Raw genomic sequence first — 26,661 nt, 5'->3', positions numbered from 1 at the left:
TTTAAAACCTACACATGCTGAAGTTACTCTACAAGAAGATATGTCAAAGAAATAATCAATCCTCCCATGTTTTCTTCTGTCTGCTACTTCTATAGCTTTTCTTCTTCCTTCCTAATTACAACCCTTAAATAGAATTCGTGCCTCATATCGAATTTACTGAGTATCATAATTCCTCCAAGTGGTAAAGATACCTCAAGACAAATGCTAGGAATAGAAGACACAGGGCATAAATATGCAAAGAAGTAAAAAGCTAACCTTTTCAAACAATAAGGCTTCTCTCTCACTTACCAACTTTACATTTCCCTGTATGGCCCCGGAAGATGACTGGTTAGCCAGAGACGGGTAAGATTCCTCAAGGGAGGAACAACCTAAGACAGGCACAGTCGCAGGGGGGCCATCAGGTGAGAAATTGGGGATCAACAGAGGTGAGGCTTAGAACCTCACCCCCCCTGTTCTGAGAGAAATCTTCTGCATCCATGGAGGTTTTATTGCCCCTGTCTAGCTTGGATTAACACACAGTCTACAGGCACACACCTGATCATCTACATTTGCTCTCTTACAACACTAAACTATGTTTTCTACCTTTATCTTGCATCTACCTACCACTTTAGCATTTTATTAAAAATAATAATAATAAAGAGAGAAATGTAGTATCCACATATAAATCAAGTATAAAAATCAAACGAATATTCATATTTGAACTGATGGTTTATAGTTCATAATGCATGATCAAAACCAAAACTTTCTGTGATGACTGCCCTTGTACTGTTCACCATGTAACTTATTCACTATGTAAGAATTTGTTCTCCATGTAAGAACTTGTTCATTATGCTTCAGAAGATTGGAGACTGACGAAAATTAGGCTTGGGGTGGATTAATGATTGTGCATTGAGAATTGACTCCCCTATACAGAATTTTATTGTTGTTAACAACCATTTGATCAATAAATATGAGAGATGTCCTCTAAAAAATATAAATAAATAAATAAATAAATAAATAAATAAATAAATAAATAAATAAATAAAAAGTACAGACTTCCAATTGTAAAATAAATAAGTAACCGGGATGTAAGGTATAGCATAAGGAATATAGTCAAAATATTGTAACAACTTTGTATGGTGATAGCTGGTAGCTAGAATTATCATGTATATAAATGTTGAATCACTGTGTTGTACACCTGAAACTAATGTAATACTGTGTGTCACTACCCTTCAATAAAAAATAATTATCTACAAAAAAAAAATACTCAGTTAAATATTAGCAAACTGAATTGAAAATTACACCAAGAGGATCATACATAATGATCAAGTGGGATTCATCACAGGGATGAAAGGATGGTACAACATTCGAAAATCCATCAACAACATCCACTATATCAATAAAAAGAAGGACAAAAACCACATCATCATTTATCTCCATAGATGCTGAAAAAGCATTTGACAAAATTCAACACCCATTCATGATAAACACTCTCAACAAAATGTGTATAGAGGGCAAGTACCTCAAAAAAATAAAAGCCATATATGACAAGCCCACAGCCAACATCATACTTAAGAGTGAAAAGCTGAAAGCCTTTCCTTTAAGATCAGGAAAAAGACAAGGATGCCCACTCTCCCCATTTTTATTCAACATAGTACTGGAGATCCTAGCCGCAGCAATCAGACAACACAAAGAAATAAAAGGCATCCAGATTGGTATGGAAGAAGTTAACCTGTCACTGTTTGCAGATGACATGATACTGTACATAAAAACCCCTAAAGAATCTACTCCCAAACTACTAGATCTAATATCTGAATTCAGCAAAGTTGCAGAATACAAAATTAATATACAATAATCTGTTGCATTCCTATACACTAATGATGAACTAGCAGAAAGAGAACTCAGAAAAACAATTCCATTCACAATTGCATCAAAAAGAATAAAATACCTAGGAATTAACCTAATGAAGGAAGTGAAAGACCGATACTGTGAAAACTACAAGACACTCGTGAGAGAAATTAAAGAAGATCAATAAAGGGAAATACGTCCAGTGCTCATGGATAGGAAGAATTAATATTATCAAAATAATCATCCTGCCTAAAGCAATCTACAGATTCAATGCAATTCCTATCAAAATACCAACAGCATTCTTTAACAAACTCAAGCCAACAGTTCCAAAATTCATATGGAACCACAAAAGGCCTCAAATAGCTAAAGCAATCCTAAGAAGGAAGAATAAAGCAGAGGGAATCTTGCTTCCCAACTTCAAGCTCTACTACAAAGCCACAGTAATCAAGACAATTTTATACTGGCACAAGAACAGACCCATAGACTAGTGGAACAGAATAGAGAGTCCAGATATTAATCCAAGCATATATGGTCAATTAATATACAATAAAGGAGCCATCAATATATAATGGGGAAATAACAGCCTCTTCAACAGCTCGTGTTGGCAAAACTGGACAGCTACATGCAAGAAAATGAAACTAGATTACTGCCTAACTCCATACACAAAAGTAAACTCGAAATGGATCAAAGATCTGAATGTAAGTCATGAAGCCATAAAACTCTTAGAAGAAAACATAGGCAAGACTCTTGAACATAAACATGAGCAACTTCTTCAGGAACATATCTCCCCGGGCAAGGGAAAAAAAAGCAAAAATGAACAAGTGGGACTATATCAAGCTGAAAAGCTTCTGTACAGCAAAGGACAACATCAGCAGAACAAAAAGGCATCCTACAGTATGGGAGAATATATTCATTAATCACATATCCGATAAGGGGTTCACATCCAAAATATATAAAGAGCTCACATGTCTTACCAAACAAAAAGTAAATAATCCAATTAGAAAATGGGCGGAGGATCTAAACAGACAGTTCTCCAAAGGAGAAATTCAGATGGTCAACAGGCACATGGAAAGATCCTCCACATCACTAATTATCAGAGAAATGCAAATTAAAATCACAATGAGATATCACCTCACACCAGTTAGGATGGCCAACATCCAAAAGACAAACAACAACAAATGCTGGTGAGGATGTGGAGAAGGGGAAATGCTCCTACACTGCTGGTGGGAATGTAAACTAGTTCAACCATTGTGGAAAGAAGTATGGCGGTTTCTCAAAAAACTAAAAATAGAAATACCATTTGACCCGGGAATTCCACTCCTTGGAATTTACCATAAGAATGCAGGAGCCCAATTTCAAAAAAGACATAGGCACCCCTATATTTATCGCAGCACTATTTACAATAGCCAAGATACGGTAGCAACCTAAGTGTCCATCAATAGATGAATGGATAAAGAAGATGTGGTACCTATACACAATGGAATATTATTCAGCCATAAGAAGAAAACAAATCCTACCATTTGCAACAACATGGATGGAGCTAGAGGGTATTATGCTCAGTGAAATAAGCCAGGTTGAGAAAAACAAGAACCAAATGATTTCACTCATCTGTGGAGCATAACATCAAAGCAAAAACTGAAGGAACAAAACAGCAGCAGACTCACAGACTCCAAGAATGGACTAACAGTTGCCAAAGGGAAAGAGACTGGGGAGGGTGGGTGAGCAGGCAGGGAAGGGGAATAAGGGGTATTACAATTAGCACACATAATGTAGGAGCGGGCACAGGGAAGGCAGTACAGCACAGAGAAGACACGTAGTGACTCTACAGCATCTTACTTACTGATGGACAGTGACTATAATGGGGTATGTGGTGGGAACTTGATAATTGGGGGAATCTAGTAACTACAGTGTTGCTCATGTAATTGTGTATTAGTGATACCAAAATAAAAAATAATAATAATTTTTAAAAAATGGAAATAAATCCTGTGTTCATGGATAGGAAGAATTAATGTTGTCAAAATGGCCATCCTGCCTAAAGCAATATACAGATTCAAGACAATCCCTATCAAAATACCAATAGCATTCTTCAATCAACTAGAGCCAAAAGTTCTAAAATTCATATGGAACCACAAAAGACCCCAAATAGCCAAAGCAATCCTGAGAAGGAAGAATAAAGCAGGAGGGATTACACTCCCCAACTTCAAGCTCTACTAAAGTAATTAAGACAATTTGGTACTGGCACAAGAACAGACCCATAGACTAATGGAACAGAATAGACAGTCCAGATATAAACCCAAGCATACATGGTCGATTCATATACATAAAGGAGCCTTGGATATACAATGGGGAAATGACGGCCTCTTCAACAACTAGTGTTGGCAAAACTGGATAGCGACATGCAAGAAAATGAAACTGGATTACACACAAAAGTAAACTCAAAATGAATCAAAGACCTGAATGTAAATCATGAAGCCATAAAAATCTTACAAGAAAACATAGGCAAAAATCTCTTGAATATAAACATGAGCAACTTTTTCTTGATTGCATCTCCTTGGGCAAGGGAAACAAAAGCAAAAATGAACAAATGGGACTATATCAAGCTAAAAAGCTTCTGTACAGCAAAGGACACCATCAGCAGAACAAAAAGGGATCCTACAGTATGGGAGAATATATTTGTAAATGACTTATCCAATAAAGGGTTAACATCTAAGATATATGAAGAACTCACATGCCTCAACACCCAAAAAGCAAACAACCCGATTAAAAAATGGGTGGAATATGAACAGACAATTCTCCAAGGAAGAAATTCAGATGGCCAAGAAGCACATGGAAAGATGCTCCACATCGCTAATTATCAGAGAAATGCAAATTAAAACCACAATGAGATATCACCTCACACAAGTTTGGATGGCCAACATAGAAAAGACTAGGAACAACAAATGCTGGTGAGGATGAGGAGAAAGGGAAACCCTCCTACACTGCTGGTGGGAATGTAAACTAGTTCAACCATTATGGAAAGCAATATGGAGGTTCTGCAAAAAACTAAAAATAGAAATACCATTTGACCCAGGAATTCCACTCCTAGGAATATACCCAAAGAAAACAACTTCTCAGATTCAGATAGACATATGCACCCCTATGTTTATCGCAGCACTATTTACAATAGCCAAGATACGGAAGCAACCAAAGTGTCCATCAGTAGATGAATGGATAAAGAGGAGGCGGTACATATATACAATGAAATACTATTCATCCATAAAAAAGAAACAAATCCTACCATTTGCAACAACATGGATGGAGCTACAGGGTATTATGCTCAGTGAACTAAGCCAGGCAGAGAAAGACAAGTACCAATTATTTCACTCATCTGTGGGGTATAAGAACAAAGCAAAAACTGAAGGAACAAAACAGCAGCAGACTCACAGAACTCAAGAATCAACTAACAATTATCAAAGGGATAATTGGAGGCTGAGTGGGAAGGGAGGGATAAGAGGATTAAGGGGCATTATGATTAGCACACATAATAGAGAGGGTGCACAGGGAAGGAAGTACAGCACAGAGAAGACAAGTAGTGACTCTATAGCATCCTATTATGCTAATGGACAGTGACTGTAATGGGGTATATGTTGGGGACTTGATAATAGGGGGGATGTAGTAACCACAATATTGCTCATGTGAAATCTAAGCATAAGATTGTATATCAATGACACTGTAATAAAAAAAAAAGGAACTAGTGGTTTCCAAAGGGGATGGGTTGGGGAAGACAGTGGGAGGACAGGTGAAGTGGGAGAAGGGGACTAAGGGGCACTACAATTTGCAATCACAATATACATAGGTAATGGGGATGGTAGTACAGCATGTAGAATATAATTAATGACTCTATAACACCTTACTACATTATAGACAGTGACCGCACTGGAGGAGGTCTGGTCTTGATAATATGGGTGAAAGTTGAACCACTGTGTTATGTATTTGAAACCATTATAAGATTGTATATCAATGATACTTTAATAAAGAATAAATTTTTAAAAATGACCCTGGAGAAAGCATACCAGTCTTTGAAAAGCATTAGAGATTAATGGAACAGACACATTCCTGCCTTCAAGAAGCTTCCCATCTAGTGGAAGAGACTTCAAACATGCAAATAAATATAAACACATGACTGAGAAATGCTACAAAGGAAAAGTAGAGGTTGTTATAAAAGCATGTAAAAGAGGAATCAACATGGTTGGTGGGGATGATGGTGTCAAAGCTAGCTTCTGTAAGGAAGGAGAATACAACTAGGTAAGGAAAAGGAGAGATCATAAGGCAAAGCGAGTGAGCAGTATATGCCAAAATTCTAAGTCAGGAAGGAGAACAGCACATATGAGGAACTAAAGAAGACCATTTGGGCTTCAGTATAAAGCCAGTGAACAACTAGTGTGAGTTGAGACTGAAGAATACAGGACTGTCTAAGTTTAGTTCAAGAATTTGGCCATTACTCTAATGGAACTGACTTCCATCTTCAATGGAGGGATGCTGAGACTTTAAGCAAAGGTAGTAAAATAATCAGATTTGCCCTTTAAAAAGATCATTCTATCCTCAGTATGAAGAACTGATTGGGAGGAGAGCAAGAATCAATGTCAAGAAACCAGTAAATAGGCTATTTGAAGTAATCCACAAAGAGGCAACAGGGGTGCAGTAAAGAAAGAGATAAGCGGTAGATTTAAAAGGTATTCAAGAGACCAAATCAACAGGATTTGGTTATACCTGTGGATGACACAACTCTTGTAATCTGTCCTTAGAAATTCTAGGACATAAAATGCTAAACTACTTTATTATTAGTAATCAAACACAGAAAAATGTGGAAAAGAGAAGAATCAGCTTCCTGCTTAGTTTCCTGGAAGTGTTTCCTGGTGGAGCTGGTGGGGGCCTCACTCACTTGTAGAGCAAGCTGGGGGCCTTCACAGTACACCGGAAACCTTGCTGGGTCTGCACCACCTCGTAGGCATCACAGGGCTCTTCTGCACACTCCATGAAACCTGCATAGAAACCATAACATCTCACTCAGAGCTGCTGCTCTATGGACAAGTCTTTTCCCCAGCTGCCAATGACTCTTAAGGTTTACAAAAGGAAAATGCACAAAGAACAGCCCAACAGTTTACATGGCAGAACATTGCTCTGACATTCCTCTGGTCTGTTCTTAGAAGAAAAATAAGTAAAACACATCTATTTAAATCTTCTGGGCTTGGAACCTTGGGACAGTAGCACATTCATATCACTGTGTAACTGTTTTCTTCCAGAAAGCTAAGACAGAGTAAAAAAAAATTTTACCAAAAAAAAACATGTTTTATTAATGGAGATGTCATTCACATAACATAAAATTCATCCTTTTAAGTTATACACCTCAGTGGCTTTTAATATTAAGACACAAAATTATATAAATGAATGAGCTAGGAGTGATACAGGGAGAACTTACTCCATACAGCCAAGACAAAGAGAAAGGAGAAGGCTGAAATAAAGGAACTCAAGGCTGAACGGAAACAATGGAGAAGGCTAACGCCTAAAGCTTACAGCCTCATGGAAAAGCTTATAAACCAAAAGGAAAAGGAAACAGAGAACCTGAAAGGCCCTATTTATGCATTAAACCCATGCCCAAGTTAATTAGCCTGGAAATAATCCATTTAGTTTATTTCTTAAAAGTGTCTCTACATAATAATAATGTTGTTAGTGTGTGTTTGGAACTGCCTGTATATAACTGAAAAGAAGAGAAAAATAACACAACAATAATTAACAGCTAAGATTACTGGGCACTGGAAGAAATACTTTACATATGTTTATTTATTTCAATAATTTATATATATATTACTTTATATATTTATATATTTATATATACATAACTTTACACATAAAGGAACTAAATTTTGTTCCAGAATATTAATGGTTAATATTAATAGTTAACCAAACTGCCCCTTACTACATTTAAACCTTTGTACAAAGATGAAACATAACTTGATTTATAAATTCCAACTGAGAATGCATCAAACTTAAATTCATTAGTCCCCTTAGACGTCAACATAAATGGTGCTAAGAGAGGCCAAACATCACAAATTTCAGTGCTCATACAGAAACACATTGAAACAAAAGCAAAGAATTGCTTCTACAATACAGAGAACATTTTATTTCTAATCTGACCAAAGAGCAACTAGAATTACCTTGACAGAAGTCTTCATCATCTTCTTCATGTTGGTAAGTCTGTTCTTGGATGGGATTCTTCCTGTAAATTCGTCCACCAATTCTTATGAGCTGTGGGCGCATAACTTCCATGATACTTTCTCCAAATATTCCAATGTGATCCTGAAAAATAAATCATCGCCTTACCTTTTGTTTTAATCAGAAATAAAAACCCTACCTCTTTCATATGCATCATCATACAGACCTAAAAGGACAGAAACAGGCATCCGTTCACAGCATATCCTAAGCAAAAGCAGCACTGTTTCCATTAGACCTCGCTTACCTGTAAACTGTTTTAACTCAAATGCTTCATTTTCCACTACACGAATCCATTCCTGCTCACTCTACGCAGTAATCTGCAAACAATTCAGTACTCCAAAAAGGTGATTAAAAAATACTGAGCCCTTAATATTTCACCTGTCTGTGACTTCGGAAGAGAGCATAGAGGTCTTTTTATGACTTTAACCTAAAGGGAGTAAAATGTAACCTGTGTTTTAAACATTTGCAAAGAAAATTATTACCCTTTCTACCCAGCATGATAATTAAAAGAGAAGTGGGGATATATAATTAACCCATGAGTGGGGAAAAAAGCCCCTAAGTACTTTTGGAGGTGCTAGAAATATATACCCAAAGCAGATTCAGGTGCCTACCAAAGTTAAAATATGACTTAATCAACCTGGTTCTTCAAAATAACACAATGCTTAAGGGAGGAATTCAATTTCTATAGACCACTGCCCTACAAACGTGCATCATTCACTGAGAGGCCAAGCTTCCAGTCACCACTTCATGAATCAATAACTTTGGACAAGGGTTCCTTATAGCCTAGCTATGGTTTAAGTTCATCCAATGTTCCTACCACATAGGTTAAATAGTTTTGAAACCCAAAATTACGGGTTCTCAAAAAAACCAGATCAATCCTTACTAAATAGCCTAATGCTCAATCCAACCCTCAGTAAACAAAGACATTTTCATTGGTAATTTGCTTAAAGAATTAATGGGAGTTTTCGCGTTGTGAGATATAACATAAAAGGTCAACAGACTTGACTGGAGGAAGAGGGGGCATAATTAGCAATAGTTTAATGACATTACACCGTGGCACCCTATTCCTCCAGGACCTCTCAAAAAAAAAAGGCTCTCCACAAAAATAGACTTTAATGTTAAGATCAAGCCCTCAAGACGATGAGCTGTGGAAAAAGAGACCTGTTTCAGACAGTAAACTCTTCATGTGCCTTTCCTATACAGAGTTACCAGTGCTCCCAAGGAACGAGAAATGACCAACCTAACCCTGCCTCACGGTGGTTTGGAGAGAGAGCAAGAAAGGAAAGGCCTGAAATGGGAGAGGAGCAGAAGCCCTGCATCACAAAAGCGAGCAAAAAACAATACACCAAAGCAAGTGATGAGAAAAAAGTAGTCAGGAAAAACCGCACTAGAAAGATGAGCGCGCTCTCCGCTCCTCCCCGCTCCTCCCCGCTCCTCCCGACCGCCTCCGCCCCGGCCACGCCCACAAACCCACGGGCGCGCGCGCGCCGTCCCCACCACCACAGCCCACCACGCGGGCACGAGCCCGCCGCCGTCCTCGTCGTTGTAAACGCGGCCTCTCCGGCTGGTCCTGGGGGCGGGGCTGTAAGAGAAAGTACCAAAGCCCTTGAGGTAAGTGGCCGAGGGATCAGGGACCCTCGGGAGCTTGTTGGAAAGGGAGTTGATCCCTAGGAACCTACCTGAAAGTACTAGTGAAACGGTGAAGGTAGGAGAAGAAACCCGAGCCTGTCGCAGAGGGCGTGTACGAGGAAATTTCCTCAGGCCGCGCCAGACTGAGAGCGCATGCGGCCCGAGGGTTGGCGCCTGCGCAGTGGGACAGCATCGCTTGGCGTCGCCCCTTTGGGACCGAGGGGGAAGGACGTGAGGGATCAGTGCTTGGAGCTAGGCTGGGAACCTGGGTTCATCTGTTTGAATGGTAACCCAGCTCTTTAAGTGGAATACAGCTGGACGATTTGTTGATGATAGATTTTAATAATTGCTTATGATGACTTGCCATTGTAACAGGGTACCTACTTGGGCGTCTTTGATAAGGACACTTTTTCAAAAAGGATGCTTTTTCAAGAAATTAGGCATAGTATGCTCCACATCGCTAATTATCAGGGAAATGCAAGTTAAAACCACAATGAGATATCACCTCACACCAGTTAGGATGGCCAACATAGAAATGACTAAGAACAACAAATGCTGGTGAGGATGCGGAGAAAGGGGAACCCTCCTACACTGCTGGTGGGAATGTAAACTAGTTTAACCATTGTGGAAAGCAATATGAAGGTTCCGCAAAAAACTAAAAATAGAAATACCATTTGACCCGGGAATTCCTCTCCTGGGAATTTACCCAAAGAAAACAACTTCTCAGATTCAAAAAGACATATGCACCCCTATGGTTATGGCAACACTATTTACAATAGCCAAGATACGGAAGCCACCTAAGTGTCCATCAGTAGATGAATGGATAAAGAAGAGGTGGTACATTACACAATGGAATACTATTCATCCATAAGAAAGAAACAAATCCTAGCATTTGCAACAAAATGGATGGAGCTAGAGGGTATTATGCTCAGTGAAATAAATCAGGCAGAGAAAGACAAATACCAAATGATTTCCCTCATTTGTGGAGTATCACAATGAAGCAAAACTGAAGGAACAAAATAGCAGCAGACTCACAGACTCCAAGAAGGGACTAGTGGTTACCCAAGGGGAGTGCTGGGGGAGGGTGGGTGGTGAAGGAGGGAGAAGGGGATTGTGGGATATCATGATTGGTGCACATGGTGTGTGTGGGGTCAGGGGGAAGACAGTATAGCTCAGAGAAGACAAATAGGGACTCTGTGGCATCTTACTACACTGATAGACAGTGACTGCAATGGGGTATGGGGGGAACTCGATAAGAGTGAAAGTAATAACCACATTGTTTTTCTTGTGAAACCTTCATAAAAGTGTATATCAATGTACTTTAATTCAAAAAGAGAGAAAATAGGCATATATCTGCTAGGAAGGAAGGTAGTTTATGAAAATGAGGTCATCCCTATCATAAATGAAATAAACATCTGATCATCTTATCAAAACATTACTCTCCTATAAGGATCTCAACTGCCAATAGTCTAGGCTTCCCTGAGAGGGCCAAACCCCGGCTTACTTCATCATCATTTATTCATTCAACTAAATTTTACTCAGCACCTTCCATGGTCCTGACAGCCTAATGGGAGACAGTTGTGTAAACAGATCTACAGAATGAGGAAGAAAATAATGGACCAACTCTCATGACACCAAGCTTCTATGGACCTTGCATAAACCTTTGCTGATCTGCTAGTCCTGTCATTTGTTAATCATTCATTAAGGAGAGAGTGTGATCCAGGTTCTGTCCTATGCCTTGAGAGTAGAAAGACAACTCCTTCCCCCTTTCCTAATCACAAAATTCTAAGCTCATGAACCTTGAAATCAAAGTGTGCAATGCATTAATGGAGGGTGAAAGGAAAGGAGCGACACATAGCAGCAATTCACCGGAGAGTTCCGCTTTATTAGGGAAAGGTGCTGGGTTATATAGGAAGGGGCATGAATTGATTGAGGTGTCACTTCTACGGGGCTGGTGGCTGTTGGCTAGGTGCTGGGATTGGGAGGGGGCCGAGAGGTGATTGGGCTTCAGGTGGCGCCGGCGGGAACTGAGGACCCCGAAGAGAAGCCGGAAGTTTGCCATCTTACTGGTGGGGACCCTTCATTCCCCCCTTTCTCCTCTATGGGTTTGTGGACGTTGCTTTCTCTCTGGCTGCTTCCTGCTGAACAGGGGCGGAGAAGGGAGTGAGGGCTTGAGGATTGGGAGGAAAGGGTTGATAGGACTCCCCGCAGTAAGGACGAGTAGATGTGGACTTCTTCGGGTTTGAAAATCAATGAAGGTTCCCTGTAACCATACGTTGAGGACCTGTTGATTCCAATGGTGCCAAGAGGATATGGGTGTCAGGAGCCAGGCGTCTGCGGCCATTGTTTCCAGGAACAGTTTCCAGTGGAGAGAGGGGTCCATCTCAGCGTGTGGTGAGGAGGTCACCTGAGGGTGAGGGATCTTCTGTGGCCAGAAGCTGGTAGTTCCTGAGTAAAAGCTGGTTGAAAGCTTGATTAGAGATTTTTCCAACTTGGGATTTGATGAACTTTATTATACAGGGTAAGAAGAGACAGGCGAGAAGAATGATTATTATGGGGCCTGCAATGGGCCAGAGCTAGGTGAGGAGGGGGTTTGTTAGTATTGAAGAGAATGGGTTGGAATTGGAAGCAGAGTGGAGGCTGGAGGCAAGGTTGGTGAGTTTGGTAATGTTAGTTTCTACAATGCCGGAATAGCAGCAGTCTTCTCAGAGGAAGACGCAGGTGCCGCCCTTCTCGGCTGTAAGCAGATCTAGGGCCCGCTGGTTTTGAAGGGTGACTTTAGCTAGCGAAGTGACCTGTCTTTGGAGAGAGGCTAGAGAATCGGCAGTGGATGTCAGGGCTCCCTCAAGTTTGGCGTTGAGATCTCTAACTGCCTATAGAGAGTGACCCAAGGCTTCTCCCGAAAACCCTGCCCCAATGGCTGAGGTGATCAAAGAGCTACTGACCATGATGGGAAGGAAAGCAGCTCTTTTTGTGTGCGAGGGCAAGGGAGGTTGGAGCTCAAGGAATTCTGCCATGCTGTAAAGTGTTAACTGTGGGATTAGGGTGACGAGAATGCAGGGTGTATCGGAGTTGAGAGGCACTGAGTTGAAAAGACTGCCATTACACCAAAAGAAGCGTCCCAGTTGCGTAAAAGTCTTAGAGCCGGAGGTAGGGGTGTAGATAGAGAGGCAGTGAAGTGCACTGGAGGGGGGGGTGGAGTTGGGCCTACACAGTGGTGGATGGTGAGATTATCTGCGTATTCTGGTTCTCATAGGGGTATGTCTACCAGGGGGCAGAGGGGTTGTCTTTCTGCATGGAAGTAGTTGGAAATATTAAGGGGCAAGGCGGCCAGCAGTGGGCGCTGTAGTGATGCGCACAAGAAACAATTGGCTGTGTTAAGGGTGTGGTTGAGAAAGATGGTGGTGTCCTGAATGAGCTGTAATGAAGAGTAGGAGAAATGGGAAGAGGGGTGGGGATAAGAAGATGAAGAGGCGCCATCAAGAGTTTGGATAATGACTTTTTCGGAATGTCTGATATCTGATGCAACTTGAGAGATCTGGGAATGAGAGGGAACATACTTTTGAGAGATATGAAGGGTACCGTGGGGGGTCGAGGACCCCCCCCCCATAGTAAACTGAGGCTGTGACTCTGGCAGCTCATCAAGAGTCCCAGGGATCTGGGATTGATAAGGAGAATGAGCCGTTGGGATATTTCATGAAACGGTTGGAGGAGTAATACTGTGGATACTGGAAGTTACTCATGTAGTGAACTGCACAAGACCAGTAGGGACATCTCTTGTAGGTGTCTGGCTATCGCCTGCAATAGGCTTGTTTTGGGTCATAGAGGAAGCAGAGGTAGGGAGAATAAGGGTAGCTGCTAGTGAACACTTCGGTGGAGGGAGGAAAGTGGAGGTATAAAGGCTCAGCAGCTTTTCAGAGGGCAGTCTGGTGTGGCAATGAGGGCAGTAACTTTTGTTTGATGCTGTGTGTAAGTCTCTCTGACTTTGAATCGCCATACAAAGGAGGCTGGGGTGGCGGGGAAGACAATAAGAATGAGGAAAAAAAGCAAGAGAGCAGTAAAGGAGGAAAAAGTCATGATTCGGGTATGGATGGCAAAGGAGGTGAATGGGATTTTGGAGGAAAGAGGACAGTAAGGTGAGGAGTCTGGAGGGAGGGAGAGTCTGTAAACTTGTAGGTTAAGAGATCTTTTAGGTGATGTGGGGACAGATGGTAAGGGGCGCCCTGAATGTCAGTTTATGAGCTTCTTTCTGCAAGAGCTGTCTAGCGGCTAATGCTCGTAGGCAGGGGGCCCATCTCCGAACTGTGGGGTCTAATTGCTTGGACAGATAACCTACTGGGGCAAAGGATGGGCCATAATATTGGCCTAGGACTCTTAGAGCTTGACTGGACCTCTCATGAATGTATAATGAGAAGGGCTTCGACAAATCAGGAAGATGGAGAGCTGGGGCTTCTACAAGGGCTTGACAGAGCTTAATGAAGGAGTGTCGGGGTGAGGAGGATAATGGTTTTTTAGGGGGGCTCTTGCTGAGGTCGTATAGGGGTCTTGCCAACAGGGAGCAGGGAGAAGTTAGGGATCTACGTTCTAAAATATCTAGCCAGGCTTAGAAAGGAAAGGATTTCTGTCTTGGTTTTGGGAATGGGCAGGTCAGAGAGGAGCTATTTTCTGTCTAAGGTAATGGACTTTCTTTGTTGAGATAGAAGGAATCTGAGGTAAGTGACAGAAGGGGAAGAGATTTGAGCTTTGACGGGGGATACTCGGTAATTTATGGAAGCTAGAAGGTTAAGTAGGAGGGCAGTGTCAAGTTGAGACTGTTCCCACGAGAGACTGCAGAGTAGAAGATTGTCTATGTATTATAAGGTGGACTTGGAGTGATCATGATGAAACTGTTTGAGGTCCTGAGCTAGGACCTGTCTAAAAATATGGGGACTATCTCAGAAGCTTTGTGGCAAAACTGTCCAAGTGAGTTGTTTAGAATGTCTTGTGTATGGGTCCGTCCAGGTGAAGATGAAAAAATCTTGGGAGCAGGGGTCTAGAGGGATAGAAAAATGGGTCCTTGAGATCTAGGACTGAGAAGTGGGATGCTGAGGCAGGGATCTGTGATAAAAGGCTGTATGGATTTGGAACTAAGGGATGGATAGGGACAACGGCTATGTTGATGAGGCGAAGGTCTTGGACAAGGCGGAAAGATCCGTTGGTTTTTTTAACAGCTAATATGGGGGTATTAAATGGGGAGTGAGTGGGTCTGCTTGAATGATGGGTTGGAGGCCTATGAGGGCTGAAGTGGTTAGGGGGTATTGGGCCTGACAGATATACTGAGAGGGGTCACATAATTTGATAGAGGCAGGGGGACATAGGGCCACGGAGGGGCTTGTAATGTCCCAAACTTTGGGATTTACAAGGGTGTATGAGGGCAGAACCGGAGCTTTCATTGGGTAGAGGGGGGTCGTCAGCTATGAGGGCCATCAGAAAGGGAGTACTGGGGGCTGTGGGAGTGGATATAGTTATGGAAATGTGGAGGAGGGAAAGGATGTCTCGTCCTAGTAAAGGGATGGGACACTGGGGCATAACCAGGAAGGAGTGGGAGAAAGGTATGGGATTGTCTAGGATTGTGCATAAAAAAAGGGGGGGGGGTTTAATGGGAAAATCTGTTTACCTCCTACCCCGACTATAGGAGTAATGGCTGGCGTGGTAGGGCCCCGGTATTCTCACAAGACTGAGAAGGTGGCTCCTGTATCTAGGAGGAAGGAGATGGGGCTACCGTCTACTCTTAAAGTAACCCTGGGCTCCTGTTTGGTGATGGAAATGGTCGGGCAAGAAGCCCCCGGGCCCCGTCAATCTTCTTCTGCCAGCCCCACTATGGCGGGCTTAGGATGGGGGTTGTTCATCCAGCCTCCCCTTCGGGTGGTTGGGCAATCAGACCCCCATTGGCCCTTTTTGTGGCATCTGGGGCATGGGGTGGTAGGAGATCTGGGGGAGGGGCACGCCCTTGACCAATGTCTTTCTTTTCCGCACTTGAAACAAGCTCCTGGGGGGGGGGGCTTGTCTGTAGAGGGGCGCCCAGGTTGTGGGTTTTATCAGCTGGGCTAACATCTGGAAATTGGCCTGATCAGCCTTTTGTTTACCGCGTTCTTTCTCCTCCCGGTTATGGAAGACTTTAAAGGCTACTGTTAGGATCTCAGTCTGTGGGGTAGCGGGGCCCTGTTCTAACTTTTTGAGTTTAGCTTTAATATCGGGGTAGCTTTGAGCTAGGAAGTATGTCATAAGGACATGTCTTCCTTTAGGTGTTTCTGGGTCTAGGCTGGTATACTGTAATAGGGCTTGAGTGAGTCTGTCTAAGAACTCGGAGGGGATTTCATCTCTCTTTTGAATTATGTCTTGGAGCTTTTGAAAATCGACTACTTTACGAGCTGCCTTTTTCAGACCTGCTATTAAGTAGGAGGCAAAAATATTTCGAGAGCAGAGACTCATGGCGGTGTTATAATCTCAGTGTGGGTCTTGTTCAGGGACAGCAGTGGGGCCAGGGGGATAGGTGGGGTCAGTCTTGTGGGTTTCGGTAGCGTGCATTTGGGCGAAGTCCCAAACTCGTCTACGCTCTTCAGGGAGGAGAGTATTGGCCAGGAGCATGAAAATGTCATGATGTGTGAGGCTGTAAGACTGGAGGGTCCATTGAAACTCCCTGATGTATGTCGTGGGATCAGTGGAAAAGGAACTTAGGCATTTCTCTAGTTGGACTAAATCTCCTAAGGAGAAAGGGATGTGAACGCACACGATGCCTTCGGATCTTGCTACTTCCCAGAGGGGGGCGATAATTTTGGGAGGCCCTCGGGACCGAGTCTGAGGGGGACTGAAGGGTTCTGGCTCAGTCTGTGTGGGAGTGACGTGGTCTAGCCATGCTTAGTCGAGCAGGTCCTGAAGTGCAGAAGGGGGGGGGCAAAGAAAATAAAGAAAGATAGAATTGGACTCACGTGTCGCCAGCTAGCAGCCCAGCTGCTTGCCTCTGCTGCTTTAGTTGGGCTTGAACTCATGACTCTGAGGTTAAGAGTCCCATGCTCTACTAATTGAGCTACAGCAGGGCTCCAGTTAATTGCTTATGGAATGCATTGTTTTCTTTTCCTGCCACATCGGCAAGTGGGGGAAGTGCATAGCTAGAAGCAGGGGCGGTGTTTCTACACATCTTTAAGGTCTCCCTATTTTCAGAGTGAGGAGTCTTGGCAAGATATGTTTTTGTGGACAGATAACTTCTAAGGACTGCACATGTTTTTGTGGACAGGTAACTTCTAAGGACTGCACCAGTTTTTGTTTAGCTTGTGCTTTCCCATGCTGTGTTCAGACATGGGGGGAGGTGCTTTCCCATTCTCTCTACAAACATGTGAGAAGACAAAGGCGGTCCCTAATGGGAGAAACAGGTGATGAGGGCAAAGACGGAGGAGGCCCTTGGGACCTAGTTAAAGGGGGGGCTGAAAGGCTCAGGCTTAATCTGCGGGGGACGAAGGCGGAGGAGGTGAGATGGGGGAGGAGATGGTGGGGGAGGAAGGGAGAAGGGCTGTTGTGGAGAAGAAGGGGAAGGGAGTGAACGGGAGGCTTCTGCGGGGGCGGCTTGCAGGCTAGGAGAACTTGGGAGGGGGCTGGGGGAGGAGGAGGTGGAAAGCTTCGATATAGGGAATCTCCTTCCAGTTTTTCAGGCGCTGGCAGTAGTTAAAAAGATCGCGAGTGATGTTAGGATCAAGAGTTCCCCCTGCAGGCCATTGGTTGTTATTGTCTAGGGGGTATGTCGGCCAATCTTGGGAGCAATATTTATGGAGAAGTTTTGGTTTTATATCAGGCGTCAGGGAGAGGGTAGCCAGATGCTTAAGCAGGCATTCAAGAGGTGAACCTTCAGGGAGGGATGAGGAGGCTCCCATGGCTAAAGGACAGAGAAGGAGACAAACAGGGGAAGACGAACAGAGATCCTCGGACTGGAAGCAGACCACAAGGAGACAAAGGGCGTCCCCGATGATCCTTGGTGGTCTGCGGAAACTCGTATACGAGTCGGAATTTCTTAGGAAGTGTGGGTCGTCACCCAGACTTCCCTAAGAAGGCAGAGTGCCAGAGTCACAAGGTACCTAGCTTTAGGCGTTTTCGGCGGACGGAGCAGAAGGGGGGTGGGGGGAGGGAGCGTTCTCATCCACAAAGGAGTCACCTCGTTTATGGCTGTTGGAGGGGGGTGCCTGAGAGTCGGCCGCAGCCGTGAAGGCCTGAGGCGGGGATTTATGACTGTCGGAGGAGGGGCCTGAGGGTCCACCGCAGCCGTGAAGACCTGAGGCGGGGAGAGTTCCCTCCTCATCCCTGAGCGTCAGGGCCTTGCCGGACGATCACGGTCAATGGCACTGTGATAGCTCGGGGAAGAGTGGCCCACTCCGGGGGGAAAACTTACCTAAAGGCCAGAGAGGAGTGCTGAGTGTGATGAGCCAGCGCCAGAAAAAGAGGACGAGGGCAAGCTGCTGCTGGTGTCGGGGGGAAGACGGGGCCCAGTTGGGGTGTCCCGTCTCCCGGGTTTCGGCACCAATGAAAGGAAAGGAGCGACACATAGCAGCAATTCACCGGAGAGTTCCGCTTTATTAGGAAAAGGTGCTGGGTTATATAGGAAGGGGCATGAATTGATTGAGGTGTCACTTCCACGGGGCTGGTGGCTGGTGGCTAGGTGCTGGGATTGGGAGGGGGGCGAGAGGTGATTGGGCTTCAGGTGGCGCCGGCGGGAACTGAGGACCCCGAAGAGAAGCCGGAAGTTTGCCATCTTACTGGTGGGGACCCTTCAAAGGGCATTTTCCCTTTAGGATCCTGCCAAATTTATGTCAAATGATAAGAATTAGAACTTTCCCATTAGTAAGTGTGTTAGGACATAAGTGTGAAAAATGGATCTGCATAGGAAAAAGGTTATTCAAGAATAAATACCCATTAGTGATTTTGGATAGCAAATATTTATTGTTTACTATGACTGTAACTGTCCCAAATGCTTTAGTTATACTAACCTTTATGACACCTTTATGAGGTAGGTACTATTATTATCCCCATTTTAGGGATGAGGAACAAAAGTTAAGTGATTTGTCCAGTCATTCAGCAAGTAGTAGCAAAATCAGGACATGAACCCAAAACCAAGAAGCTTCAGAGTCTGAGGCCTTAACCACTATGCTGTTCACGTCTCACATGGCACATGATGTGCTAACAAAGCTATTGCTTGAAAAATATCACAGCAAATAAACTAGTCTCTACACCTCAGTTTTGTCAGCTATAAAATGAGGGAGTTGGGTTAGATGGCCTTTAAGGAATCTGTGATCCCTGTAAGATGTTTCACTCTTTTAGCAAACATTTATTTAAATCAACAGTTACTCAGTACAGGCTGCCAACCATTATGTTTTATGTATCAGAATGCCTGCTTCATAGAGTACTTAAAAACTAGGGTTTATTGTTAGTTTTACTTTAACTTCTGTTACCACCTGCTGATAGCATTCAAAATTTGACCGAAATCTTTAAAGCTAGAAATGACTTGGATGTAATCTTTCTACCTCAGCAAAAAACTGCCTAGTAATATTAAAGTTAGCTTTGTGCTAATTCTGCCAATTTTCAACCCTGGCTATTTTGTGTATTATTAGTTCTGAGTTTGAAAGAAAATTGGATGAAAGGGAATTCCTTTGATTGTATTCATTTAGAAGTCACTCTGTGTCTATTCTGTGTATATCTGTGTCCTCACTCTGGCAGTTGCTTGAGAGCTCTGTTGAGCAACTGATTTCAAAGTATAAAGTGGCCCTTGCATTTGCAACTAATAGAACATTTATCAAGGTGTAGGAAAATATCAGAGTTTTAAGTCTCAGGTGAGATAGAGAGAGAAACAGTTCACAGAAGGTTCTACTCTGAACTGATGGAAAGTAAGACTGAGCTATTCTCCAAAAGATGGCCAAACTATGTATATATTTTATGTGAATCCCAAACAGGAATCCTCTTAGAAATTTGGACCTGACTGATTATTGCTTAAGTTGTATTTAAAAGAGCATTTAAAAACTTATCAAGCTACATATTAAGCTAGCGTGGTCCAAAGGACTGGATGTGAATCTAATTTGAAAAGTTGTTGGCTTCTATTAATATGAATATAATTTGGAAAGTTGCAGAGCTCAGAAAAAAAAGGAAAGGTGATCTAATAGCAAGATTGAAAATGTCCTTAATCAATTTACATTTTTAAATAGAATGACATTCTAATTATAGCAATGGCCTTACTGTTCCCATATCCCACTTCAGTGTTAACAAATAGTACTTGTAGACATATAATGAAATCAGAAACTAAGCTGTGCTTCCCTGACACCCTTTAATCATCATCACAAAATCAAGGAAACACAACAGCCAATATTTCAGAAATGTGCAGTATATGACTTTGTTTACTAGAAAACTGGATTCTGTATTTACAAAATTTATGTGCATGGCACTCCCTCTTTTTTTTTTATTCAAAAACAAACTTAAGCTTTTCATAATATTTTCATTTTGCTCCCAGCAAAAAAAGATTCAGCTAAAATCCTGGCCATTAAAGAGGGAATTGATTTTTAACATCCTTTTAAAGTCATTTTTTTCCTTTTTTTAAAATTGAGCTAAAATTCATAAAACATAAAATTAACCACTAGCCCAACAGACACATGAAAAGATGCTTCACATCGCTAATCATCAGAGAAATGCAAATTAAAACCACAATGAGATATCACCTCACACCAGTAAGGATCGCCATCATCCAAAAGACAAACAACAACAAATGTTGACAAGGTTGTGGAGAAAGGGGAACCCTCCTACACTGCTGGTGGGAATGTAAATTAGTTGAACCATTGTGGAAAGCAGTATGGAGATTCCTCAAAATGCTCAAAATAGACATACCATTTGACCCAGGAATTCCACTTCTAGGAATTTACCCTAAGAATGCAGCAGCCCAGTTTGAAAAAGACAGATGCACCCCTATGTTTATCACAGCACTATTTACAATAGTCAAGAAATGGAAGCAACCTAAATGTCCATCAGTAGATGAATGGATAAAGAAGAGGTGGTACATATACACAATGGAATATTACTCAGCCATAAGAAGAAAACAAATCCTACCATTTGCAACAACATGGATGGAGCTAGAGGGTATTATGCTCAGTGAAATAAGCCAGGTGGAGAGAGACAAGTACCAAATTATTTCACTCATATGTGGAGTGTAAGAACAAAGAAAAACTGAAGGAACAAAACAGCAGCACAATCACAGAACCCAAGAATGGACTAACAGTTACCAAAGGGAAAGGGACTGAGGAGGATGGGTGGGAAGGGATGGATAAGGGTGGGGAAAAAGAAAGGGGCATTACGATTAGCATGTGTAATGTTGGGGGGGGCACGGAGAGGGCTGTGCGACACAGAGAAGACAAGTAGTGATTCTACGGCATCTTACTACGCTGATGGACAGTGACTGTAATGGGGTTTGTGGGGGGGACTTGGTGAAGGGGGGAGCCTAGTAAACATAATGTTCTTCATGTAATTGTAGATTAATGATACCAAAATAAAAAATAAAAATAAATTAACCACTAGCCATTTTAGAGTGTATAATTCAGTGTAAAGTCACTTTTTAGTCTAAATACTAGACCACCATCCCATACAGTAACCACTAGTCACATGTGACTATTTGAACTTCAGTTAACATTAAATAAAATTTAAGATACAGTTCTTCAGTTACACTAGCCACATGAGGCTGGTGGCTACTGTATTGGACAGCTCAAAAATAGAACATTTGAACATTTTCATCATGGCAGAAAGTTCCATTAGATAGCACAATACTAGACCATTCTTTTTTAGAATCTTTTGTAAATGTGTGGTATAAGGTTCTATGACCAAAGTAGTCCTTTTGTTTTGAACTTTTGTAAGGTATTGTGTATTCAATATATACTTCCTAATTTACATTTGGACTTGTTGATACGATGTAGGATTAAGCATTCACAGCTGCTCTATTTCTAAAAGCCCATGGATTCTAAGATCATTTCCTGAGCTCTTTTGTTCCAGTTTGGGGATGCCACCAAGTGATTGATTTGGGAATTACAGTTGGATGAAATTTTTTTTTTCATTTTTTAGTGAAAGGACCAGTATTTCCTAACCAATTCCCTTCCTTGGGAACAGAACACAGTGTTATTTTGGAATTTATTTGGAAAATTTTATAAGGGAATTTCTTGGTGTGGCTTAGTCAGGATGTATCCAAGACAAACTGTCCTAGGAGGAATGGTTGGATTATCCTCATATAATTTATTTCCTCAAATTGCTATGATGGCACTGCCATATCACCCCTTCAGAACCTATAAATAACCCACAGTCAGTCCCAAGTGACATAAACAGTTTGCTAATGGTAGGATGCAGTGTTTTAGGTAGGAAAACTAAGAATAATCATATTTTAACTTAAAATCCTGAGTGACATTTTGGTCTGAAGCATCAATAAAAGATTATGGAATTGGAGAAGGTAGAAAAGGAGGGAGCTAATTTTTTACTAAACTGTAGGCTGGCTTTTCTGGCACCTAGAATGAAATGTTGTTCATCTCCCTTCCATAAACTTGCCAGTTGCTCTTTTTCTCTGCAGTGAAGTGAGAATTCTACTAACAAGGAAATGGCTGCATCTTCATCATCCTCTTCAGCTGGTGGCGTCAGCGGAAGTTCTGTCGCTGGATCTGGTTTCAGTGTCTCAGACCTTGGCCCACCACGGAAAGCCCTTTTCACCTACCCCAAAGGCGCTGGAGAGATGTTAGAAGGTGAGCTCATGCTGCTTTTTGCTGAATAGTTGGATTCAGACCTGCAGTGAATATTAATTATAAAGAAGCTATTAAGTGGATTAGAGACAAGTCTGCCCTGATTTCAGCTCCACATTTCATCTCTTGTCCCCACTTCAAGATAATATCTTTCAAACACAAATCTTTCTCCAGAATCACAATTTTGGAGATGAAAAAGACTTTGGAAATCAAGGAGGTCATTTAGGGTTATTTAGACCCAGAAAAGTTTAAGTGATATGACCATGATAAAGACAGAGTCAGCACTGGAATAAGGAATTCTCTTGACCTCTTGCTCCAACTTGCATTGTCCTGGCACCAGTCTGCCTTCCTTTGGTTAGTAGGTTTGTGGTATTTTTTTCCTAATGTAGTTAATGTACATATAGTTTAACCCCATCAAAGAGGTCCTAACAGGAAATAAAAACTACTATACTATTCTTACATGTGAAGATGGCTCTCCTGGCCCACTGCAGCACAGTGCTATGTGGTCTTTCTAGCACCGATAGCTGGATTTGTATCAGATCATCCACTATCTTATTCAGCACATTTTGGTATCATTAATATAGACTTACATGAACAACATTGTGGTTGCTATGCTGCCTTCCCCATGCCCCCACCCACGCATTATGTGTAGAACAATAAATTCTTAATAGCATAGAAGAGCTTATATAAAATGCACATTTCTGGCCCATCTTAGAGATTGTGAATTAGTCTAGGGTACAGCACAGGAATCTTTATTTTAACTAACATCCAGGGGAGGGGAGTCTCATGAAAGTGGTCTTTAACTATTAAACTATTCATCATACTTTGAAAAAAATCAGCGAACAGTTAAGGACTCAATCTACCTGATTCTAGCACTTTTGTGCTTTATTATATATTCATTTTTTTTGGCTTTAAACATTGCAAGTTTTAGTAAGTATGTTTAAAAATTAATCTGGAAATGTCTCTGAGAAAGGTTCACAGTTAGGAGCTGACTTTTGGGGATGATCTTTTATTTATATTAGGTATAATAAAAAAAGTTTTGGGTTAAGCTGGGCAAACCAGAAGAATCATTTGTGACAGGAAAACATGAGAAGACTGGGACCATAAAGCTTTCTAGAATTGGTTCCAATCATGACTAGCAAAGGGCAATCAGGTAGTGTAGTTAGTGATATATCTGAGGTGTATGTGCTTCCGCCTTTGCCTTTCCAGGTTCTTTAATTGTGTTAACTGAATACTCAAGTTAATATCACTAAGTCTGGAGGTAATGAACAACTGGGGCCTTGTTTATCATATTTGACCCTAAATATATATTGTGACTTCAATTATATGCAGTAGAGACCTAGTCTTAAGGAAGTTTCCCACAAAACAAATCAAAAGCTGGAGGCACTTAAATAACTTAATGCATTATATATAGCTACAAAAGAGGAATTAGTGTCTAACAGTAGACTCCTACGATTGAGATCATTTCAATTCTGGCTACATGGCTACAGCGGTACCTCTAGTCTCAAAGCTGTCAGCATTCTTTGTCAGGATACACCAGATTACTTGGAAACATTAAAGAAGAAAAGCTTCTGAGATAATTTGGAATGTTATATTTCTAACCACTTTTATTCCATCCCAGTGTGCTTCATGGAGGAATGTGTTGGCTTTCTGTTTAGGATCAACTTACATTGAGTTTAAATTCACAATGCAGTTTTGATTCCCTTCCTTAGGCTTAAAGTTTCACCGATATTTTAGATCTCCTTAACTTAAGAACAGACTGAAAATTAGAGATGGCAATCCTTCAACTATCCTGGCCAAATCAAAAATATTAAACTAAAAAAAATACTGCTATATGTGAGTTAGCAAGGATATTAGACATGGAAGCATCTTCTACCATGTTTATAGGTGATACTATTATGCAGTTAACATGCATAATTAAATGCATAAATACCTGACCATTTTTCTAAAAGTAGTTTAATCGAATGTGAAAATAGAATGGGAAGAGTTGCCTGTTTAGAGTAAGAAAGAAAAGCAGTCAGGAATCAAGGTTGGATACTGTATATAATCTTAACAGGTTCAACTTGATCTTCCATCTTCCTAAATCTAGGATAATAAACCCAAATAACCTATAGTTAACCTTGTGAATTAACTTTTTCATGCATCTGCTCTCTGATAACAGATACCTCACATAAGCAGTGTACAGACAGTCCCCAGCTTAATGGTGGTTTACTTTACGATTTTTTGACTTTACGATAGTATAAAAGCAACACATTATTCAGTAGAAACTACTTCATGTTTTGAATTTTGAACTTTTGCTGGGCTAGCAATATGTAGTAACATACTCTCAAGATGCTGGGCAATGGCACATTTCAACTCCCAAGTCAGCCACACAATCACTAAACAAGAGATATACTTACAACCATTCTGTACCCATACAGCTCTTCTGTTTTTCATTTTCAGTACAGTGTTGGATAAATTACATGAGATATTCAACACTTTACTATAAAATAGGCTTTATGTTGGATTATTTTGCCCAACTATAGGCTAATGCAAATGTTCTGAGACATTTAAGGTAGGCTAAGCTAAGCTATGATGTTCCACGGGTTTGATATATTACATGTATTTTCCTCTTAATGATACTTTTCAACTTAAAATGGGTTTATCAGAACATTACCCCATTGTATGTCAAGGAAGATCTGTACAGCAGTTTTCAGCATTCTGCCTGTGGCTAAGATTGTCCTCACCCATTTATTAGTGAGCAAATTAGAGACTGCCTTCCAGCCCAGAAGTGGCTGAATTTTAGTGACATTGGGCCACTGAAGTATAAATTATCTGGTCTTATTTCCTGCTGTGAGGTAATATTCTTTTAAATGAATTTGTTAGCATCCTATTTACTGGAGTTGGCAATGGCGTTAGATTTGGGCAATTTACTGAACTTTTCACTATTTAAAACCTTTGCTTGTCCCTTAGGAGGAGAGCTGATGTATTGCAACTTAGTATGTTACAAAGGGTTTGATTACAATTTCTAAATGGAAAACAGATTGCCCCAGGCTGATTCCTCTCTGGAGAAATTCCCAGCGTTAGATTGGTACAGATACCACATCTAATAGGATGTAGCTAAAAAGCGGTGGATTTGTGGTTAATACAGAGCTGCAAAGCAGCAAAGTGTGTGCCACAGGCGTATGGAGTGGCAAGGTGATATACAGGTGCCTTTTTGAAATATTAGCTTAGCTTACATCCTTTTGCTTTGAAGTTTGTTACCAAGGGAAATAATGCAAATGTTATAACTTAAGCATTTTATCCTGATAGCAGCAGTGTTTAAATATAAGTGGTAGGTAGCACTTCCAAGAGCTTCCAAATACATTTTAGCCTAATCCTTACAGCCAGCCCATAATCCTAAAGTTCAAACCACCTGAGGAGTGAGCTCTAATTCTCCATGCTTTGCACTTTCTAAAATAAAACTTGAGTTCTACTTTGACACTTTAAGCAAGAGTGTGACTAGGATAATGAACACTGGTATATTTACACAGAAAACCCATAATAAATTGCATGATTGGTGTCAAACATTCATAGTCCCTCTTCCCATAATGGAATTCATAGTTATTTGCTGCCCATTGCCCTTATCTAAAATACTCAGTGATATCATTAGCTTACCTAGATATTTAAACTAGACAGTCAGTGCAATATTCAGTTAATTGAAAATAAAAAAATGTTTTGCTCAGTTTAGATAATCTCACAGATGACTTATATTCAACCAGAGGATTGGGGGTGGGAGGAGGGGATAGGACCATATGCCATATAGCCCAATATATACAAAAGAAGTCGAATTTTAATAATGTAACACTCTCCCTAAAGTATACATCACTATGAAATAGGTTAATTTTGAAATAACACATAATATATTATTTCAATATACAATGGTACATGTCAGATATATATACACACACACACACAGTACATGTATATATCAATACCTAATATGTATGAAAATAATTTAACTTTTTTTGGCATAAATTTCGAAGGTAATATGGGGCAGAGTCCCTTTTTTTGGTTGTATATTCAAGCCATTTGGATACAATATCTATAGTTTTTCTTATTGTTTATCATGACTTCTGAAATAAGGTCTGCCTTGTGTGAAACTCAGCATGAAGCCGGAACGTGTTAGTCCTCTTTGTCACTTAATACCTAGCTGACA

At 41.3% G+C, this 26,661-nt stretch overlaps 2 protein-coding genes across 9 annotated transcripts in view; one reads left to right on the top strand and one right to left on the bottom strand.

The window, feature by feature from the left end:
• ASCC1 (activating signal cointegrator 1 complex subunit 1) overlaps positions 1–10,029 on the bottom strand; it is a 147,095-nt gene extending 137,066 nt beyond the window's left edge. For 2 of the 5 annotated variants that reach the window (XM_036998880.2, XM_036998879.2), the window contains exons 1-3: positions 9,759–10,029; positions 8,022–8,163; positions 6,749–6,848 (exon numbers count right to left, since the gene is read on the bottom strand). In XM_036998880.2, the coding sequence (XP_036854775.2) occupies positions 6,749–6,848; positions 8,022–8,133 (212 nt within the window). In that variant the 5' untranslated portion in view covers positions 8,134–8,163; positions 9,759–10,029. Of the gene's footprint in view, positions 1–6,748; positions 6,849–8,021; positions 8,164–8,323; positions 9,493–9,553; positions 9,663–9,758 lie in introns of those variants that run through there. The other 3 variants (XM_036998877.2, XM_036998882.2, XM_036998878.2) reach the window with 3 other exon arrangements.
• The window catches only part of ANAPC16 (anaphase promoting complex subunit 16), a 32,612-nt gene continuing 15,505 nt past the window's right edge, over positions 9,555–26,661 (top strand). For 3 of the 4 annotated variants that reach the window (XM_073240886.1, XM_036998884.2, XM_036998883.2), the window contains exons 1-2: positions 9,555–9,690; positions 22,319–22,487. In XM_073240886.1, the coding sequence (XP_073096987.1) occupies positions 22,346–22,487 (142 nt within the window). In that variant the 5' untranslated portion in view covers positions 9,555–9,690; positions 22,319–22,345. Of the gene's footprint in view, positions 9,691–22,177; positions 22,202–22,318; positions 22,488–26,661 lie in introns of those variants that run through there. The other variant, XM_073240885.1, reaches the window with a different exon arrangement.

The sequence above is a fragment of the Manis javanica genome, chromosome 7, assembly GCF_040802235.1.
Source record: "Manis javanica isolate MJ-LG chromosome 7, MJ_LKY, whole genome shotgun sequence".
In the NCBI taxonomy this organism is placed as follows: Eukaryota; Metazoa; Chordata; class Mammalia; order Pholidota; family Manidae; genus Manis; species Manis javanica.
This window is presented reverse-complemented; position numbering and strand designations above follow the sequence as displayed.